This window comes from Sitophilus oryzae, unplaced genomic scaffold, assembly GCF_002938485.1.
Source record: "Sitophilus oryzae breed Bouriz unplaced genomic scaffold, Soryzae_2.0 scaffold_813_pilon_pilon, whole genome shotgun sequence".
NCBI classification, from domain to species: Eukaryota; Metazoa; Arthropoda; class Insecta; order Coleoptera; family Curculionidae; genus Sitophilus; species Sitophilus oryzae.
The window spans coordinates 1,335,529-1,359,213 of NW_022147432.1; the positions used below are offsets into that span (position 1 = coordinate 1,335,529).

The window sequence follows — 23,685 nt, forward strand, 5'->3', positions numbered from 1 at the left end:
GTTGATATGCTCCTTCCTTTGTCTTTTTATTCGATGATAAAATATAAGATCGCCATATCTTAATATTCTATAGATCAGGCCTGATGATAGAGTAATTAAATCTTGACAGTAGTTGCTTTATCATATTGTACCTATACGCAATAAATTAATAATTAATAAAGAAGTAAATTTAAAGGTTGTTCCTTCTGTTTAAAAAGGGGTACATTTTCACGATGTCAAAGTGTAATACTTTATCATAACATATATGGTCATGATACACATATCTTCATTATTAAGTGTTTCAATAAACCTGTGGCAAATTATCTCTACCTAATTAGAATAATACGAATTAATGATACTATTTTTCTCTTTAGTGGAGGAACTTATATGTCTTGCTGCCTGGAAAGAGGGATCGACAAAATATCTAATTGGAAAGTTGGCTCAAGGCAACAGACGTAGCCTGACCACCGACGAGGACCAGTATCGATGTTTTATATACCAAAGAAGAATAGAAAATGGAAAAATTGTCTATTACATCGCTCAATCTGGAGACGCTACTTGTTCGGGAGTGCAATCCGCTCTCGAAGGAAGCAGGACAATGAAATTGACCATTAGTAAGTTGCTCTGATTTTTTTATTAATAAGTTGGACATAGTTACGTCATTATAATTTGTTACATTTCAGATTTCTGAAATGTAACAAACTAGCTTGACATATTCCACAGGTTGTTTCAAACATTCACCAAAATATCCATTTTATTTGCCCTCGTATAATTGACAGATGGATGATTTTTAATTAAGAAAGTGATACCAAAAAGCCAAATTATTTAGCTACATATTGCATAAAGAATAATCAAAATCGTCCCACTAGAACAAAATATATTAAACTTTAAGATGCCTCAAAATTTTAAGGTGTCCGTTTTTCGTGTCGGTGAGTGTAGTTTCAGTTTTTTACCATGTTAAAATATCGAAACCTAGTCGAAATAATTTATTATAACGATATTCTCTCAAATTTGTTTTGTTTTGAGCTATTTCAAAAACGTGGCGGTATCTGTATCGGAGGCAAAGGATTTTTTTTCATAAATCTCAGTGAAATAAGTAAACCTAGACGTTTCTAAAATAGCTGTTGTTACGATGATATTTCGTTAATTACATCTCGTTTTATGTTATATTGATATATATTCCACATTCCACAAAATTAATATTTCAACACGCGTTTATTATATGTATAGTAGATATTTAGGAACAAAACTTTTCACTTAAACTGCAGAAATAGAATTACAATATTTTTATGATTAAATGTTATTATAATGAATTAGTATATAAAATTGTATATTATATCTTTTATAAGGCCTTAATTGATTAATATAAGAGTAGTATTGCTTGATGTGTAATAATGGTAACATTATCAATATATCCGCTTGGGAAAATTATTATTTGACCCGATGTCAACAAAAGTATGGTCCACGGACATTATTTAAAAGCAATGTTCTTTTATTGCTCTTAAGAGAAATCTGTAAAGGATACTTTTATTAGCACTCAGCATAGTTTGATATACATCCATTCAACTAGTATTGATTATGCAGGGATTTAGACAATTCAAACTAGAAAAACTAAACCAAATTAGTAAACTAAACTTTGCTACAGACTACAGATTAAATGTTACTTACTTAAATGTTAACTGTTACTAGAAATAATAAATAATTAAAAGATATTTTAAATAATTTTGTGTATATTTTGTTCAGGAGACGCAATACCGTGGATTATAATGTTGCGGACCCGTGTGGACTCGACCTAACCTAACTATATGTCCCGCCCTCAGATGACCTTAACATCGCATTAAAGAATAGACACCGTAATGATTCATTCGGACGTTCGAGAAAAATCGAGTTCCACTGGAATGGAGTAGTACATACGAGAACAATCGAAACCTTCTCTATACACCTAACGATCTATGGACTATTCTAGAAATCTTTAACTGTGGATATAAAAGCCGGCGGCTGGAGCCTAAAGAGGGCAGATAGAAATAAGACGAGTACAGTTGACGCGCTAAGTTCAAAATAAATTCTTTCTAGATAAATAGTTGTAAATCGTTTCTAAATAATTCTTTAAGTCTTTTATCGTTATTGTTTTTGTTAATTAGTGTTAAATAAATTGTGACTTTTTATCCACACGGAACCGACGAAAAACGTAACAATAAGCCCATAAATGGTAGACCGGAAACTGTGATAAATAATTTTAAAGAAATATCTAGTTTATCAACTAAAATACATTAAATATACTAAAACTAAAAAAAAATACAGTATAGCCACTAAAAATGTCCTATAATTAAGTGTATTATAGGACATTTTTAGTCCTTATACACGAAAAAACAATATAAAATTTGATAAAATGATGTAAATAAGGTATTTTTATTGGGTAATTTTTAGATTCTGTTAAAATATGTTATTGTTTTTATTTTTTCAGTCGATGACCAACACAAACGCTGCAAATTTCCCATATGGATCACCGAACATCACACCTGGTTTAGTTTAGATCATCATAAGACTTTCAAATTCTCCCAAAGGAATGCCACCCTTAAGATTATGGACGACGAGGCTTCAAAACCGATCAAGCTCCATCAGAACTATGCTCCACCACAATTCGCTTTCCAAGATTTAGGTAACATCTACTTCAAATTATTTAAAAAAAATGTATATTTTAAAACGTGCAATTTTTTAAGGATTTGAATCGCAAGATCTAAAAAAACAGAATTCTGAAATGAGATTGGTTTGCCATGGAATCTTACAACAACAGGAAAATAGAAAAGTTCAAATAGTTGCTCATGTTACAGCAGGATGGTAAGCCTTTATACCATTAGTTATGTACTAAAATATTTAGCCTGCGGATAAAAACTTTGCAATAAAAATTTTCATGAATAAATATAATACAAAAAAATCGATTTACTAATAAACAATATATTTGTTTATAACAAATTCCTGAACAATAGTAGTAAAAAAATAAAAAATTGGCGCCGAGAAGTACGTATAGCCGCCCATACTAAAATATGTTAATAAAAAGTTGGTGGGCAGTTCTTTTAGTTTCACAGCAAAGGAATTTTTCCAATTTTGGTCCGCGGATATTTCCCTATCCGCCACCTGGGGTCGCATCCGATGGGAGTTTGGAGTTCTCCCCACGGATTTTCTCAAAAACGGACTACGAAAACACGGAATATCTCAAAAACTGCGACTTTGACTGATTTTGATGTTATTACAAATTTTGTTGCAAATATTATTCCTAATCTTAAATTGAAAACCGCGTTTGGCTAGCTACTGTAATTTTGGAGTTACGATTTTTTAAAATTTTTAACCCCCTCCCATACCCCCTTACAAATCCCCCACCTCCACCAAAAACTAATGGCCAGATTCTCGGGTGCCACAGTATTTTGTGCCAAATTTGGTTAAAATCGGTTTAGCGGTTTTTGAGTTATCGTGTTACAGACGGACAGACAGATAGACACCATGAAATTTTTTGTATTTAGGTCATTTATGACCGAAATAACTCGTTTTGAGGGAAATTAAAAAAACTTTTTTTTGTCGATCTTAATAGCCTACCATACCTGTTGGTATGGTCGGCTAAAAATATATATTTTCAAGTAGACTTTTACTGGTGCTTTACATCCATAAACGTCTTAGTTTGATCTACTTTAAAGATACATATACAAGGGTTTAAGTCATTAACTGCCATGGTTTTTATTAAGTTTCTTATCAGATTTTATTTTTTATGAGTTGATGGAATTGTTTTTAGAGAATGTTAGGTTGAGGTGATGACTTTGTTTTTTATCCCTTTTGTATTACAGTTAAGTCTCATTTTTAGCCGACCATACCAACAGGTATGGTAGGCTATTAAGATCGGCAAAAAAAAAAGTTTTTTTAATTTCACTCAAAATGAGTTAAGCCGGAGTCTCATGCATCCGAAATCCGATGGTACGACATCCGAAATTTGAAGTTATCGTGTGAAATAAAAAAAGCCTGTCACATATATCCGAAAGTTCGTTCCGAAATTTGACAGTTTTGACATTTAGACCTGTCATTTCTATGTATTATTATTATGTATTATTCCATGTATTATTGAAGAAACACTTATAAAAATAACTTCCTCGCCAAATATCCCGAAATTGCCCACTTCCAGAGCCACTTCCCACTAAACTTGATTTTAAAAACCAATGTTTTCAAAAAAAGTGAGCTTAAAAAAGACACGATATCGTACAAAAGTTAAACAAAATTTAACTTTATACGACGTCGGACGATTAGTTAAAAATATCGGATAAAAATTGGTGTCAAAATATTTCAACCATAGGAGCACCGTCGGTTCGTCGTGTCATCGGATTTCGGATGCATGAGACTCCGGCTTTATTTGGGTCATAAATAACCTAAATACAAAATATTTTCATGGTGTCTGTCTGTCCGTCTGTCCGTCTGTAACACGATAACTCAAAAACCGCTAAACCGATTTTAACCAAATTTGGCACAAAAATACTGTGGCACCCAAGAATCTGGCCATTAGTTTTTGGTGGGGGCGGGGGGTTGGTAAGGGGTTATGGGAGGGGGTTAAAAATTTTAAAAAATTGTAACTCCAAAATTACAGTAGCTAGCGAAACGCGGTTTTCAATTTAAGATTAGGAATAATATTTGCAACAAAATTTGTAAAAACATCAAAATCAGTCAAAATCGCAGTTTTTGAGATTTTCCGTGTTTCCGTAGTCCGTTTTTGAGAAAATCCGGTGGCGGATAGGGGAAATAACCGCAGGCCAAAAATGGAAAAATTCCTTTACTTTGAAACTAAAAGAACTGCCTACCAACTTTTTATTAACATATTTTAGTATGGGCGGCTATACGTGCCTCCCGGCGCCAATTTTTTATTAAAAGAACAGCTACACACCAAACATGTTTAAAACTCTATTGTAAATAGTTTACAATACTTGTTTTTAAACAAAACTATTAAAAAATAACAATCCTGCAAACTAAAAATGTGATAAAATATTTAGAAACAATACATTTAAAAAAGTGTATAAATATATCAATAATTCATTTTCTAATGAAACTTCTCTTAACTGAAATTGCTATTGCAGACGTGTTATAATTTATTATGTATGAACTTTATTATTTATATACTTTCCGATAGAATTTATTATCTGAAATGGAAATATAATAAATTACATTATAAAATTATATTGAATTAAAAATGAATTCTAAAAATATATATGAATTACTAATATTTTTATTGTTTTCCAGCGACAGTGGTTATGTATGTATGGTCTTTTACAAGAGAGATTCACATGTTATAGAAATACAACAATCAGGTATGAATAAAGTAAATGAATCAGTATGTTAAAACTAATCCCAATTTCAAAGTTGGATTTTTTTTTAAATTGTAAATTAATTTCTTTTTAACGGATGCTAGTCAGATATTTTTATTCTCCATTTATTTTGAGCATATACAGGGCACAACAAAAAGACGAAGTTTCTTGCCCGAACTTTGTAACACCCTGTAGGGTGCAGCAGCTGTAGTAGCTACTGCTAAATCAAATCAGATTGTAGCCTCATCTTTTGTGAGCATTTTGTTTTTTTAATAACATTATCTCTGTTTGTATTGGAGATACGCTGCTTTAAAATTAACGTCTCGGAAAAATGCTTTGCAGGCAAAACCGCGATTCATCCGTCAAAAGGACTTTAGTCCATTGCTCAGTATCCCCCAATTCACATGTAAACGCGCAAACTGAAGACGTGCTCGACGATGTCTTGGAAGTAGCTGGGGTCCTGTGGCAGGCCTCCTTGCAAGCAAGCTGTTTTCTTTTAGTCTTCGTCGGATTGTTCTCTCATTGACTTGAGTTCTACGCACGGCTTGTAGCAGATGTTGATTCTGAAACGCTGTAATTCTACGATTTCGTAAAGTATTCAGGACAATAAAGCGGTTGTCAATTGCATTTGTCTTCCGTTTTCTTCCGGAACCCACTCGCCTGGTGAAATTTCCGGTTTCCATATACCGATTCCAGGTATCCTGGACTGTTGTTTAAGGTATGCCCAGGGTATCGGACACATAACGTTGACTTTGGCCATCCTCGATTAAACCCACAATACGAGCAACATCCGTCACAGATAATGGCATTTTTTAATTTGACAACCGTTGTTGTCATATTGTAAATACTCATAAATCCGTATATCGCCTTCATTATTTATACATAAAACTTTCTGCCTGCGAAGCATTTTTCCGAGACGTTTTAAAGCAGCGTATCTCTATCACAAACAGAGATAATGTCGTGATTAAAAAAACAAAAGGCTGAAAAAAAAGATGAGGCTTATTGCTAAGCCTCATCTTTTCTTCATCCTTCATCTCGCTACTACAGCTGCTGCACCCTACAGAGTGTTACAAAGTTCGGGCAAAAAACTTCGTCTTATTGTTGTGCCCTGTATATGCGCAAAATAAATTCGGAATGAAAATTTCTGACGTAGCATCCGTTAAGAAGGAATTAATTTACAATTTAAAAAAAAATAATTAAAATCTAATGAGTGGTTGGCGAGAAATCCAACTTTGAAATTGGTACTAGTTTTTAGTGGCCGTTTTTTTTGCCGGTGAGTTTATTACATTACTTTATTTTAATTAGTTGTAACTAACATAATTCTTATTTTTTTATAGAAAACTATGTCGAAAATCCCGATGATGCATGTGCCAATTTTGATACATCTACAACATCATACACAACCTTAGTCAGTAAGTAAAAACTAAAATTTAAATAAATCTGAATGTTTATTAAAAAGTACTCTATTAAATGTATTTATTTTCTTCTAGCGACAACTTTTCCATCTAAGAAATGTCCGCATTTAGGTCGGTACTCTATTTCACAAGCAAATACGTACCAAGAAAAACGGAAACGAAGAGAACAACCAAGTAAGTCACAGTAAAATAAAAACCAACCCAATATAAACCAGTTGCGGCTCATGACCCGTGAATTAGGGTTGATTGACGTATTCAATTGTTTTCGGTCACTTCCTGTTTCACCGGAAATAACTACAACTTACGATTTTTAAATGGCACCATTGGAATTTTCTTACTTTATTTGATAGAAAATGACACTCTGAATTGAATGACTATTCACATGTCAACTTTTGATATTTTCGCCTAAAAAAGTCGTATCTCAAATTTCAATCTAGAGTGCCATGGCTGTGTTAAAAACACTAATTTTTAATCAAGGAGCCTTGCAAAATAGATTTAATCATCTAATGTTTTTTGTGTCTGGTCCTGGCCGGTTAAAAAATGCCCAAAAAATGCATATGTATGTAGTGATATTATTTTTTTTGAGTTCTAGTTTGTGTAATGTAAATTGTAAAGAACCGTTTAATGAAATATTCTGTCTTTTTATAAGTTATAAATCATAATTAAATGAGAATAACATGCTAACTAAGTGAAATTAGTCAAGAAAGATAAGAATTGGCTATTACTCGAAAAAAAAACAGATTTTTATAACTTATATCAATGAAAATCTTAAAAAATGGTGCTTTTTATGAAGTCATGGTCAACTATGGTTTCCATTTAAAAAAAACATATGTTTGTGCCATATGTCAAAAATGCCATGCTTTAGAAAAAAAAACGGAGAACAGTCTCATTAAGGATGTGATTATCTACAATTTTTATCTGAAAACTTTTTGTCTAAAATAGATTATAATGGAATTAGGGAAAATTTTTAAAATATCCGACATTTGTTTTTTTTTCGAAACATCTAGTAAGCCATGAACTTTTTCAAAAATCTGAAAGGCGCATATTTATGACCCTACAAAACTGCAATTCTTTCCCCATTTCACCGACTCTCTATCTCCAGTAGTTTCCGAGATACCCATAGAGAACATCGTAGAAAACTCACCCTGTATATGGTTAGACTATCTTTTATGCAGGTCTATAATACTAGTTGTTAGTTCATTTTTTGAAAACATCTGAAATTTTACTAGGTATGGTTTCAATTTAAAATAAAATATTCTGAAAAATTTGGGTAGTTTATTGTTGTAAAACAAAATAAGTACAATAGTCGTAATAATTTTACGTATTTTTATTTTACAGTGGATATAAAACTAAACAACCCTGAACCAGAATGCATATCAAACGAATACGAGTCTTTATTAGTAGGATGTAACGAATATTACCAAATGGAATTTAAATCAACCTGTCCGGGGCAACCTCTACACTGTAAGTTTATTGCAATCTCAAAACATTTTCCGATGCACGTCATCAATCATATCGACATTGACACTAAAGTCTATAAACCTGACTAAATGAAATTTTGGCAAAAATGTTTAAATGTGTTGTATAATTTAAGATACCAAGCAGCTCTTCATTTTACTTTATAGAGCAAATGGTTGTAACAGATACTTTATTTAGATTAAAGCTGCAAAAATTAGTTTAAACCGAATTTTATTATCGCTATGTTGGTCATATTGCGCCGTGTTCAGCAAGGGTGTCGTTTATTATTTGACAATTATCCTAATGTCAGTCATTATTTTGTACAATATCGTGTTGTTGTTGAATCTTTGTGAGTAATTCTCGTTTTTTTGCCTATCTTCATATAGGCATTCATCTTTTAAGGACAAACAGTTCTTTTCAGAACTAAATTTTCGAGTTTTTGTATTGCATTTTTTGAAATTGTGTGTTGAAAATATGCCAAAGCATTGAAACAGTCGAAGCAAAGAGCTTTTGCTTCCCTGATAAACTATTTTGAACGAGAACGTGACAATAAAGGTCCTTTATTACCCTTAACTGCAGTCAGAGAAGCAAATAACCCATAATAACGCTTAGGATAATGTTCATAATGGACTAGTTTTTGCCAATTTGTAATAAGTAAAATAAGTTATAAAACAAAGTTACTTTTAAATTAAGATTCATCTCATAAATCTGGCAGCGCTGTCGCTATCGCTTATCACTCAAAATTGATCACGTGCATCGGAAATTGTTTAAAAATAAAAAAAAAAGTTTCAATGTCTAAAGTAGTTCTTAAGTTATAGCGTGTTATGTGTTAAAAAGTTGAGTTTCTAAATTATCGCGATTCCTGACGTTTTATTGTTATAAAAAAAATGGACACCCTAACAATATCCTTATAATTCTATTTCAGATGCTCAGAAATATATCTAATGATTTTATCTAGTTATCTTTTCGAAAATAAAGTCGTTTAAAAATAAGCGGTTTGCGATCGTGATTTTACTTTACTTGATAGGGAAAGACGTATCGACAACGCCGCATCAGCACGCTGTCGCATTTCTCTCACCCCGACTTAATAAGATCCCTATGCGATTTACTTCCACAAGTTATGGTGGGTTCATACAGCCAAATAAAATAAATTAAGAATAAAATAAAATAAAATAAGAAAGTTGGTTATATGGGATACCGTACATGCGTTCATACAGCCAAATAAAATAACAAATAAAATAAAAAGTCTTTATCTTTTAACTTCTTGTTTTATTTTATGTGAAAACGGCTTTGCGCACGCTTAATTCTAACCTACAAATATTTTCAGTTTGGATTTAATTTATTTTTTAAGTAAAATGTATAATATAGTAGGCAACGAATAAATAAATATACTATAAATAGTAAAATTACTATAAACAATCGTAAAAGTTAACTTTTATCCAGCCTCATCGTACTGCGCATGAGCAAATATATATTTCTTATTTTATTTTATTTGCCTGTATGAACGCACACAAATAAGAATTCCTTATTTCTTATTTTATTTTATTCTTATTTTATTTTATTTGGCTGTATGAACCCACCTTTACTTTTAAATTAAGATTCATCTCATAAATCCATCACAATCTGGCAGCGCTGTCGCCATCGCTTGACGCTCAAAATTGATCACGTGCATCGGAAATTGTTTTGCGATTACTCATAATCTACTAATGTAATAGAAATAAAACATAAAGATTAATATTTTTAAATAATTTTCAGCTTACGCATGCTATGGCAGCTGGGAAGAAGATGGCATATCTTACCTAATTACATCACCAGGAAACAATCCATCCAGAAAACAACCGGAAACATCCAAATATTGCTTCATATTCCAGTTGTCAAATCAACTACAATCTGCTGTCATAGAAGGTGGTCTAGGTAAAAATCACCGTATTAATAAAAAAAATACAGGGTGTACCAATATTCCGTGGATATACAGGGTGTCCCAGGCTGAGCGTGCATTAGTTTCTAGAGAACTACAACATCTAGCGGTTGTAGAGATTTTTTGTTTCATATCATAGTTTCACAACGAGATCTATAGATTAAAAATATTTTCAATATGGCGGCACTTCCGGAAATACCGGAAGTTGACAACAATTTTCTTATTTTAAATAGGTGTCCCCATTTTTTATTACATACTTGTAATTGAATAATGAATTTTGATATTAAACACTCTATATCTAACATTGGCCGTTTTTGGGGAAAAAAATATTTAAATTTTTTGAACAAAAAAAACTGCCTGTCAAAAATATGTGTATAGCTTAAATGTCAAATTTAGTGATTACCACAGCCACTGTGCCATAAAGAGAAAACGTGGCTACCTATTTCAAAAATTAAATTGTTCTAATGTCATATAATAATGGCCGCAGCTGTCATAGAATTGAGCGATTAAAAAATTATTATAAATCATTTTTTTCAAATGGAAACCCACTTTTTTTATTTCACTAGTGAAAAGGCTTTTCAATTCGGTACTTTTTGACTATACATATTCCTATACCTAAAATAAATCGTTTCTAAGTTATTTAAGATTTAGTTTTAAAGCGTATATTTTTCTTGATTTTAACCAGGAGCCTATGACTTTAAACGTCATGTGATGTAAAACACTAGATCTGGCCATGTCATATTGTGACGCTTTGTTCAAAAAGCAGCATCATTTCCGAGCCTACTTTACGCTGTTTTTTTTTCGATCATACGGAATATTATTAATAATATCAATTATTAGATACCACTAAAGAGCGAAAATACGAGATATATTTTTATAAATACACTTTTTAAACTCTTAAGCAGGCAGTATTTATAATATAGGAAATTGAAATAATTCGTTTTCTGACAGATTGAAATAAATTGTCTGACTGTTTGACACTTAATGTCAAAGGAAGCTAGATAAAATCAAGAAAAATATACATTTTCAAACAAAATCTTAAATAACTTAAAAACGGTTTATTTTAGGTATAGGAACATGTATACTCAAAAAGTAACGAATTGGAAAGCCTTTTCACTATTTTTCACTACTTTTCGCATAAAAAAAGTGGGTTTCCATTTGAAAAAAAAATGATTTATAATAATTTTTTAATCGCCCAATTCTATGACAGCTGCGGCCATTATTATATGACCTTAGAACAATTTAATTTTTAAAATAGGTAGCCACGTTTTCTCTTTATGGCACAGTGGCTGTGGTAATCACTAAATTTATTTTCGGCTATACAATTTTTTTTGACAGGTAGTTTATTCGTCCAAAAATTTTAAATATTTTTTTTTTTCTTAAAAACGATTAAAGTTGGGTATAGAGTGTTTAAAATCAAAATTCATCAAATTTTACAGAGAATTTAAGTATGTAATAAAAAATGGGGGCACTCATTTAAAATATGAAAGTTGCTGTCAACTTCCGGTATTTCCGGAAGTGCCGCCACGTTGAAAATATTTTTAATCGATAGATCTCGTTGCAAAACAAGGATGTGCAAAAAATCTCCGATCTAGATATTGTGGTTTTCTAGAAACCTGTAATGCACGCTCAGCCTGGGACACCCTGTAGAAGTGCTACGTATTTTTAGAATCAGACTAAGTCAATTGGACATAATTTACTTTTGATTCAAAACTACTTGGTTTGTCCGTTAGAGGGCAGAAGATTATATTGTCGAAAATTATTTGTTATCACCCAGTACGTTGGTGTTCTATGTTCTAGAAATATCGGAACATCCTATATATCCAAAATAACCTTTTTTATGAAATGATTTCAATTATTTTAAGGCAAAGCCGCCGGACCGCCAGTGTTAAGAATGTCCAAGGTCACTGAAAGTTGCGACAGGATGATCAAACCTGGTATAGATGGAGGATGGGCTTTCAACTTTACTATCAATGGTAAGTGATATCAGAGCTGCAACAAGTTAGTTTTAAAAAGTCTTAACACTTAAGTATTCTATCGCAACTAATATTACTGATCTATACTTACTTCTAATATTACAGCTTATATGTTATGATCAAAATTAGATGTTACTATTACCTCATAATTATTAATAGGTACATACCTATATTTTAAAAAAAATATAGTACGTTTAACGGGGGAATAATTTTGACCGAGATTTTGACAGACTGGTATCCAAAAAATAATAGAAAAAATATTAAAATGACAGGCGAAACGGCTGTCGTAATTGTCATATATCCTTTCACTGGACAGACTATAGCAATGAAGTGTTTTTTGCAAATATGACAGAGTAAAAATAAAACCCCAGGAAAATTTAGTAGCTTAAATTTTCCTTTTGGTTTTATACTGTATTTTTAGATAAAACTGATGTTGATTCTCGCATATTTCAGGCACATGCGATCAATCCAGTTCAAGCACTGCCAACATGATCCTGATCCCAGCTGTTTCTTTGGTAATCATGTCGATTGCTCTCTTGTTATGTCTAAGATGATGAAAGACGTCGACACTGCACACCCTGAGCAACTACTAAACGCCCAAGAGTTAAGGACTATTGTTTTCTTTATTTATTATCGATATCTTTATAATAGGAATATTCCTGAACACTACACCGTAATCTTTTTAATACTTAATTACATATATCCAACTATAAGGCAACAAGGAAAAAAAATATAAAAAAGGAACACTGTTTGGCAATATTCCTATGTTTATTTTAGACATATATTAGTCAATTTTTTAACGTGGTTAAAAAGCATTTTTATCATTAAAAATACGGGAATGAAATTTTGAACTACAAGAATAATTGTGATTCAAGTTGTTGGGCTTTACGGATAATATAATTATTTATTTTTAAGTATATTATGTATGTTAGGTTTAGGTGTATTATAAAAAAAAGAAGGTAAAATAAGAAATTAAACACTGGTAATTTAAGTTTTCATTAGGGCGTATTAAAGGTAATATATTTGCATGTGACAATTATTGTTATGTGCATTTTTTGATACACCCTATAGCAATGTACCAAAAGTTTAGCTTTGTATAAATACTTAGGTTCAAACACGAATCATAAGTTATGTGGTCTATCTTAAATACATTTCCAAAAAAACGGTATCATATAATATATAAAAAAATTAAACTAGAAGAATTTTAAATAACTTTTCTCTTAGTTAAGGTGTGATTTCCTAGCGAGTAGTGAGTGGAGGCTGCACCGTACAGCACTTGAGACGAGCGATGAAATCGCGAGTGAATTAATTTCGGGAGACGATAATGCAATTTTATAGCCGTTTTTTTTCCATAGCGAGTTACGTTTAAAAAATATTCATAAATTATTATTTCAAGGAATTTATTACGAGTAGAAAAAATATTATGCTGGGTTGGCGTTGGTTTCTATGTAATTTGACAAATAAATAAAGCTGTCTCTTTTGTTGTCAGTTTTGAGTCAATATTTTTTAATTGTCTTTCGTGTCGATTGCTGATTGACTTGGAGCCAGAAATGGCTCAAAACGAAATAAGTAAATTACCAAAAGATATTCAGGCTGAGGCGACAAACGCCATATCCAAACTACTTTCATTTATATCCCAAATAACTTATGAAAAGGAATACAAACATTTTCAAAATTGGAAGCAATTAAAAAACGTGCGAGAAGAAATAAAGTTTTTAACCTATCCTCGCTGTTAAAGTATCATTTAATCTACCCTTGCGGTTAAAGTACTATTTTTGATAGATATAAGAAAATTTTAACAGTTCCTATGGAAAAAAAATATTTTTTTTATTCTTTGTTTAAAACTAATAATTTAAAATTTACTTTATCTTATTGTTAGTGCTAATTTTTCTCCTAGAGAAATTGAATATTTTTTATTCTGTTTGGTAGAGTAATTTTTTAAGTAAGTACAAAATTGAATTGATTCTTATTAAGTCGAAAGAAACTTACAATTTTCATTTTCATCAAAATTTAGATGATTTTGTATTATATTTTTGATATATCATTCTTTCTTTTGAGATTTATACAATTTGCTAGTGTCATCAGATTATCGATTATAAAATATGAACATCATCATAATTTTCTTCTTCAAGTAATATAAGTTCTGTCTGGCTTTTAACACTACAGTTGATGCTGTACTATGGAATATAGGAAAAATTCAACGATCATGACCAGCCATCGCTATGAAGTCGCACCTTTATGTTCCAAATTATATTGGTATTATGCATGTGTATAGTTGATTCAACATGTCCTGAATTTATCAATCTGGCATCTTTAATGATAATTAGGACTCGAAAAAGTAATTAAATAAAAACTATTACATCGGGTACTTCCTATAACTATACAAGACGTAAATGAAAGTATGAAAAAAAATGTTTAAAAAATTAGTTTCTCCTATAAAACTTTTCGATTTGGCGTTTCCCTATAAAGTTAATTAGTTATATAAGGTAAACCAAAAACTACAATATTGTGGACTTTTTCAAAAAGAATTCATTAAAGTTTAGTATTTTTGTCAGTCGACTTCATTAATCTAATCACGTTTTATGATAGTATGATTACATGGATATGCATGCATTGGGTTTTAACAGGTACAGGCAGTATAACAATCGGTCAACGATACGTCATCATTATTTATCTAATATTAGTTTATTTAGGCTGTATTCCGTTGCAAAACCAGGCGAACCAGACCGGTAAACTACGGTAAAGAGCGGTTCCTGAAAAATATCGGTTTGGTACGGAACGGTTTGGTAAAATACTGGAAACGTCAAATGTTGACGTTTTCTAAATTTCGATACCTCTATTATAAAATTTATCTTTTATGCATTTTTAATGTACCTATTCCCTGCTTTTACGTTTGCTTCTTCTTTTCAATGGAATTTAATATTGAAAAGTACTGTATTAATAAATTGTTAAACTCGTTAGACAGCTCAAGTGGAGATTTGCAGGTCCAATATTAAAACAGATCAATAATAAATAAACAAATCTAATCAATATTTATATTTTTATAGCTTACAAAACATTCACGATTACTTGTTGTCTTGTCTTTCATGTTTTCTTTAAATGTTCCTGACTATAAGAAACAATGGCTGCATGATAAGTTTAAATGGTCCTAAAAAGTCATTTTATTCAGTTAATGAAATTATTTATTAACCTTTACTGCCTACCTCCATTGCTTTTGGATGTAAATACAAAATATTACAAATTTTAGAAATTAAATGAGAATTTCACTCGAACTTTCAATATTTGCTTGATTTCTGTGACATAAATGACATTGATTGACAAACAAAACCAGAAAAACCAGCCTTCTCGCGCTGGTTAGTTTGGTGACAGTTATAACCGAATTTTTCAGGAACCATGTTCCGTAATAAGAAAACTTGCAAGAAACCGATAGAAACGGAACATAAATCCATAACCAAGAAAAGCAACGGAATGCACCCTTGATAAGTTAAAGTACGTACAAATGAGTGCGTTCCGCATTTATCCATTTTAAGTATGGCCGTCATTCATTTTGTTTGTTTTTGGATTTATAATTATTATAGGAATACATAAATACATACCAGTAATAACAAAATTAGAATCTTTTTTAGAATTTTGTTTGAAATGCCAGTTACTAGAAACAATATGCAGTCCATACTCTATTTCTTTCCGATATCACGTAAGATACGACAATATACAGGGTGTCCCATATATAAGTATTTTAACTGGTAGAATAGTTCAACCCCAGAAACACGCCTATGAGGTTTTTTCGTGAAAAAAATTTGAAAATTCGAAATTTTTTGGATTTTTTTTTAGTTAAAAAACGTAATTTCTTGATAAAATGGCAACATAGATATTATACAGGGATTATATAGAGATAAGCCAAATCGGAAAATTTTATATAATAAATACCTCTTTGTTTTCAGCAATAACCTTTTTTATATGTAATATTCACTTAACTTAAAACTTATACACATCATAATTTTAGACAAAAACACACCTTTTGAAGATAATTTTCTTTTTCATCGTATGGTACAACAAATACAGGGTTTTCTAAAATACACGAACGAGATTACTTTTTAGCGATCCTGTATTACAACACAGTAACATGATACAACGAATTTGACATGACCACTACAGAAGAATACCTGTTATTATTGTCGGTATTTATTATATATTACTTGCTAATTATTTATAATATACATATATAGAAATAAGATTTAAAAAAGATATATTTAAATTTATATTATACAGGGTGATAATATGATATATAAAGCAAAGCATTATTTTAATGAAAATTGTGATGGCACCTTATATACCTATTGCTCATCGGGAAATGTATTTAAAGGACTCTAGTTAGATAGCATTTATAAAAATAAGATTTTGGTCTGTTCAAGTTTTGAGAAGGTTTTGAGTAAATCTTACTTATTGCACAATGATACATATTATGATAATTGTTTTAAGTCATTTATATCTCTTTTACGGAGAAAAAGTACCGTGCTGGCTACTGTTACTTTTGGGTCGGTATTTACATGTGTGGAAGTAAATCGCATAGCGATCTTATTAAGTCAGAGTGAGAGAAATGCGACGGTGTGCTGTTGCGGCGTTGCCGGTACGCATTTACCTATCAAGTAAAGTGAAATCACGATCGCAAACCGCTTATTTTAAAAAAAAAAAATTTTCGAAAAGATAGATTTCGAAATATTAAGAAGAGAAGATAGATAGATTTCGAGATATCGATTTTTGAATTCAAAGTTCTAATAGCGCTACCACTGTCGAACACCAACTCAATTCCACGTATTTTTACCAAAAATGCAAGTGTTTCTAACTTGCACTTAATATTTTTCAAGCTATATGGAAAATTACAACGACTCGTGAATAAATAAACAAATAAAGTACCACGAGACGTAATTAATCATGAAGAACGCATGATGTACACCTTTCCCTAGAACTTTAAGTACTGACAGAGGTACTGATTGGGTCAACCGGTCGACTGTGACAAATCTGCTATATCCCCTTCCACGTCTCCTAGCAATGCGGACAGTTTCTCGGTTTATTTCACACGTTTGGCAACGTATTTACTGTTCTCTCCTTATTCAGTACATTATAAACGCATTGTACTCTTCTTACATGCGGAAATCACGACCCAAGACTAACCTTTGCCAGCACTTAGTATAAACTTTGACATAAGTCCGTAAAAATTATTATAAACTTTGAAAAAAATAGAGGTATAAAATAAATTATGTAACGAGAAATTTTAAAGAGATTGACAAAGATGAATTGATTAATTAAAACAAAAATTAATGGAGTTATACAGGGTCTCCCATAACTTACTAAGATAACCTTTTCAAAACTTACAAACAATATGATTTTCTAATTTGTAATTTTATTTTTGGCGTGAGAGACTAAAAAATTCTGTGATTTAGAAAACAAAGCAGCTAGAGAGAGAGAGAAAAGTATATTCAGCAGGTTGCTAATAAATTTGTACAGGTAGCAAAAATAAAAAGAAGTTGGTTATAATATCGCTCTTTTGTTCAGAATGTTATATTATTTTAGGTTCTTTAACAAGAAAAATGACCAGGTATAAGTACCTAAGAAAGTTGTAAAGAAATTAGTAAGACTTGACAGAGAGATTTTAAAAGTTTCTTTAACAAAAAATATTTTAACGTTTAATGCATCTTTAAAATAGAAATTATTCTAAATGTATTATCTACTGTGTGCCCCCACCCCTTATAAGAAATAATTCTGCCTAAAGTGTAGCGAATTATGGCAAAAAAAGATTTTAGATAGGAATTTTGTACACCTCAGTATTTAAATAGATAACATTAAATATAGGTATATTTTTTTGTTAATAAATTGCCAAAAGTTTCTTAAGGTTGATCTTCAGCGGCTTATATTTTATTTTGTATTAGTATAACACATTTTCAAGAATGAAATGTCATACGATCGAAAAAAAAACAGCATCAGAGCTAGCTTGGAAATGAAGTTTGCTGTTATTAATTTTCATTTCAATCGCCAACTAACAACGTTTTTTTTCGATCATACGGTGTTTCTAAGAGTGAAGAAAAAAGATATATACTAACTGTCAATATTAGTTAAAAACGCTCATATGAGTAAATCTTTGTAACAATGCCGATTGAAAATTAACTTTAAAGGAATGACATTCAAACACTGACGTGTTATTTCTATTTTTTCCCATTGTATTTTATTTCTGTAGATGTTATACCTAATAAAAATAGCGTTTTACATTGAGAACTGTGAAAAATTAAGTAAAATAATCTGGGAAAAAACATTAATAGCTTAGATACACATTAGGGTGTCCGTTATTTCCCAAGTTATTTTTTTTATTGCTGCCGCCCTCTGAAGTGTTTGTTTTTGATCTAAAAAAAATTAACCAACGTAAACAAGCTCTTAATTTGTAATTTAAACCGTGCTGGAATCATGATACTTTTTCCATTTAAACAACATGGGATTTTCTGACTTTTTGCATTTATTTTTTTATCTCCAAAGCAAATGAACCTACAGCTTGGTTTGGTTTGGCTTGGTTTGAGTGGTTTTTATTTTAAATATTACTTGTATCGAATTAATGAAATTAATTTAATAAATTAATTAATAATTTAACTAAATAATAATTTAATTTATTTAATTAATTAGTAATTTAATTTAATTCATTAATAATTTAATCAATTAATTAATTATTTTATTTATTTTTTAATTTCTGTTAATTTAATTTAATTAATTGATAATTTAATTTAATTAATTAATAATTTAATCTTATCTTTTTAATCGTTTGTTTTTATCTTAAATATTACTTGTATCGAATTAATTAATAATTTAATTTAATTAATTAATAATTAATTTAATTATGTAATGTATCGAATTAATTAAATTATATTACTAATTAATTAAACTAAATGATTAATTAATGTAATTAAATTATAAATTAATTAAATTAAATTATTAATAAATTTAATTAATTCGATACAAGTAATATTTAAGATAAAAATAAACGATTAAAAAGATAAGATTAAATTATTAATTAAATAAATTAAATTAGTAATTAAATTAAATTAGCAATTAATTAAATTAAGTTACTAATTAAATTCGATACATTACATAATTAAATTAATTATTAATTAATTATTTAATTAAATTATTAATAATTTAATTAATTCGATACAAGTAATATTTAAGATAAAAACCACTCGAAATGTGTTCATTCTTTTCAATTGACACACATCAATGAAATAATAACCTTCTATTATAGTTTTGATCAGTTGATCATAGATGGCGCAATATTAGTTTTCCATATTAAAGTTGGTAAAGAAATATTGTTTTATTGAAAAAAGTATGGCTCTAGATCCTTTTTTAGTCAAAATCAAAAGGCGCAATTAAAATTTGCAGTAAATGATAGAAAAATTTGAGGATAAACTATGTGAATAACTTTGACCGCGAATAACTTTTAAAGGGATGTTTTTATGGAAAAAACCAAAAAACCTTTTTATAGAGCGTAAAGAGAGTAATTTTGTATTATGTCTTTGTCGAAGCTGTAGGTTCATTTGCTTTGGAGATAAAAAATTAAATGCAAAAGGTCAGAAAATCCCATAAATCCCAGCATAAAAAAAACAACTTGGGAAATAACGGACACCCTAATATACACACATATACTACATAGAGAGAAAAACACTAATATGGTGAATGAAAAGGGTATATTTTAGAGAACAAATCGACTGTATAGCTTTTTGTAAATATAAAAAACGGTAGACAGAATAGTTTATTAAAGAATGTTGAATGAATCAAGACAAAATGGATAAAGTACGACGGACGATATAATAATTATACATTTATATTTTCAGATAAAATTATACTTAGTTGTCTTATAACGACGGAAGATTTAATATTAAGGTGCTTACATTGAATATCCGGGATATTAATAGAAGATCTACCATATTGAATGAAACTCAGCTAATTAGTTCCTAGATTTGAATTGATATTGGTTTATTTTATCGTCCACGCGACACATATACAGGGTGTGCCAGAAAGTACACAACAAATGGAAAGTCTTTATTATTGAGTTATTGCATGCCTACTAACAAAAAAAAATTATGATATATGCCATGCGACAACTGTCATAGTAGTAAATTATAAAAATCCTCTCCAAAAAATCCTATATGGGTATTTCGCCACTGCAAGAAAATCTACAAAATAAAATAGTTCTTTTTTGTAAACACTGCTGCAAAAATAAGGATAGGAAAAAATATATCATACGAACATCTTTCAAAATATAAAACACACTTAGATCTATTTTATCACACACTAAACCAATGAATACAGAACAGCAAACAAAAAATGTAATATACAAAATACCATGTGAATGTGATAAATTTTACATTGGTGAAACATCTAGACCCTTAAATGTTCGAATTAAAGAACATAAAGATTATTTAAGAAAGGGAGATTTTCACAAATCTAAGATTTGTCAGCATTCATGAAAGAAGCGATAGCCTCTAAAAGAAAAATACAGCAGGCTTTTTTAATACAATCTAATAAAAATAAATGTATTGCTCATGCATCTGTAGATGTTAGTAATGTATAGCAATCGCTTCTTTGATTTTAAAAAACATAACATAAATAAACATTACATAAGTAAAAATTAAAAATAATCATACAGAAAGTTTGGGGCTTTTTGGTTTTACGTTATTAAGTAATTGTTATCAGGTAGTAATTGTTAATTTTAAAGTTTAACATGATATAATGTCATTTTAACAGAACGTCAACGGTTTTTGTAGACGTATCTGTTTTAAAGTGTTCTCGAATAGAATTTAAATATTTTAAATAGTTTTTTTCTTTATTCTTTGTATTTTTTTTGCTTCCGACGACGGAAAGAGATAAACTTTCCGAAACGTTAAACATTTTTTTGTTCGTTAGGCAAATTTGTATATCTGTAAACCTAACTGCTGACAAGTAGTTTTGGTTTGGATTAACGCAGCAGTGTTTACAAAAAATAACTATTTTGGCGAAATACCCATATAGGATTTTTTGGAGAGATTAATCCGCCACGTAGGTATAGACATTTTTTTATAAAAATCCTCTTTGCAATTGTAAAAAGTAGGATTATTTGACAAAAAGTATTGCAAAAAGTCAAAATGAAAAGTACACAATTTCATTTTAGTTCTATGTAGAGCAAGTTTCATAAACTCAAGAATAAAAAATTCCATTTGTTGCTAGTTTTTGACACAACCTGCATAACTGATGTTATATGGAATTGATTATATTGATAGTTAATTGGAACAAAACCTAACCAACATTAGATGTTCTTATTATGATTATTCTGTTCGTATACCACAACCTGACAGATTTTCATACAGAATAGCAACCTAGATAGGTCTATTTTTGTTAAAAACACGTTTTCACACAACTTCCAGCACTTTATAAAAATCAACGTCATCTTACAAAACAGACTGTTTCTATTTTCATACATACACCTTCAGTTTTACACTAACAAAATAATTATATATTTTATTTCTTTGTATATGACCTGTATATATGTGTTATATAAATGTTTCCATCTATATAAAATTTAATATTTTTTTTCCTTTTGTAACATATAAATGTAAAAAGACTGTATGCCAATGTTTCTTAATTTTTTTGATCAATTATTATCCGCTTTATATAAAAAGGGATAGACTTAATCTCCTTTAAGCAATCTTTATTGTGTTCTTTGTTAAGTGTACTCTTTAGTTTTATTTGTTGATTTTATATTGTATATATCTTTCTTTTAGTTCCTCTGCTTAAGGCTGTTTTTTTCTTAGAAAACATTAACTGAAAAGGCCGCCTTAAGGATAAATAATGTCTTAAAAAATTGCTAATTGTCATATTAAAGATTTTCAAAAAAATCTTTGCCGCTATTATTAATATTTTTGTGAAGAAGGTATATGTTTATTTTATTCATTATTGCAATTCTCAAATAATAGTGTGTCCAACTTTTTGCTTATCATGTATAAGGGTTATAATTCTTATATTTTGACTATGAAAAATAAAGAATGGAAAAATCCAGTGTGTTTTACTTTAACTAATTTACTTTAATGGCATTAACAAAGTATGTAAAAATAAATTAATCAAAATATACAAAAATGGCACTTCTTAATAGGCCAGTTAGCGAGGGTTTTAGGTTCCGAATTCTGAACACCTGCATCGATTGACGTGAAATTTTAATAGTGAATAGAGATATATGTAAGAAACAAGAGTTACAGAGTAGCGATGTGTGCTGTCACCGTGGGGGTGACTACTACACCTTCTCTGGGGTAAAAAATAATTCACCCATTTTAATTACAAAAAACAATAAAGGGATAAATAATTCTAAGCAAAAAATGTCCTATAACATTTTTTCGGAAAATTAATATTTTCCGAGTTATTTAGGATTGAAAATGTTGATTTTTCATCTAAAAACTGCATATTTTTTGCCAATTTTTATAAATACATAACTCGAAAACCTTGCGTTTTATCGCAAAACTCATATAGAGCAAAAATGAAGCTTTTGAAATAGCTAAACGATCCATTTTTTGTTGATTACCGTAGGTGTAATAATAGCCGAATTATCATTCAGTAAACGTGATTTTTTATTTTTCGAAAACTAAATTGCAACTTTTACCGTAAAATAATGGCGAAAGAACACATTTTTCGAAGAAAATGAATATGACCGTTTTTAAAGTGCTTGAAAAGACCTTTTAAATGTTTTCTTAAAAACGTTCGTAGCTCAAAAACTCGCGGAGTTATGATAAAAATAATATGGTCACCTCATTATTTCGGAAAAAAATTAACAACAAAATCTTTCACTAAAATCATAAAAATAAAAACTAAGCGTAATACATGTACAATTGGCTATATAACATTAGATTATTATTAGATACTAACAATTGACAATTCACTCTGCACGTTCGAGCGGTTTAAGCTTGATTTTCATGCATCCGTTGTCCGACGATCCGTTGATACGATATTAATTTTATTGGTAGAATTTAAAGACTTTGATTGGTTATAAAATAACGCAGTTTTTAAATTTATTGCATTTTCATGCCATATTTTTATTAAGGTTAGATTAAATTTGTCAAAAAAGTGTCAAAACGTCCGTTATCGTATGAACGGGTCCGTTGACGGGCTGAAGTAAAATATTTACGGATGAAATGTGGAGCGAAAACCTATGATCAATCAGAGCACCATCGGTCCATCGTATCAACGTATAACGGATGCATGAAAATCAAGCTTTAGAATGCCTAAATTTGGAAAAAAAAGTTGAAAATAATGAGAAAAAAAAATTTTGTTTTTGAAAATTTTTTTATTTTTTTGGCATATCTCAAAAACTAAGCAAGATACGTAAAAAATGCAATAGAGGAAAATTGAAGGTCTTTTTTTTACAATATTTTTGCTCCCTTTCAATTTTTCTGTAGATCTCTTTATTTCGTAGATATTAGGTTTTTTAGTTTGACTTGCATGTAAGGACCACCTTCTATGAGCACTTAAAACCCAAAAATCTCATGAAAATGAAGAGTTCAAGACTGTTCAACTATAGAGGTTAATTTGTAGCTCGTGTA

The 23,685-nt window shown here is 30.0% G+C and overlaps 1 protein-coding gene across 1 annotated transcript in view; it reads left to right on the top strand.

Moving 5' to 3' along the window:
- LOC115889418 overlaps positions 1 to 13,435 on the top strand; it is a 50,566-nt gene extending 37,131 nt beyond the window's left edge. Inside the window, exons 6-15 of the mRNA XM_030909406.1 lie at positions 354 to 593; positions 2,444 to 2,638; positions 2,700 to 2,817; positions 5,251 to 5,318; positions 6,653 to 6,727; positions 6,806 to 6,904; positions 8,069 to 8,194; positions 9,944 to 10,102; positions 11,972 to 12,082; positions 12,536 to 13,435. Coding sequence (XP_030765266.1) covers positions 354 to 593; positions 2,444 to 2,638; positions 2,700 to 2,817; positions 5,251 to 5,318; positions 6,653 to 6,727; positions 6,806 to 6,904; positions 8,069 to 8,194; positions 9,944 to 10,102; positions 11,972 to 12,082; positions 12,536 to 12,636 — 1,292 coding nt within the window. The 3' untranslated portion in view covers positions 12,637 to 13,435. The remainder of the gene's footprint in view (positions 1 to 353; positions 594 to 2,443; positions 2,639 to 2,699; positions 2,818 to 5,250; positions 5,319 to 6,652; positions 6,728 to 6,805; positions 6,905 to 8,068; positions 8,195 to 9,943; positions 10,103 to 11,971; positions 12,083 to 12,535) is intronic.
- Positions 13,436 to 23,685: the final 10,250 nt, after the last annotated feature.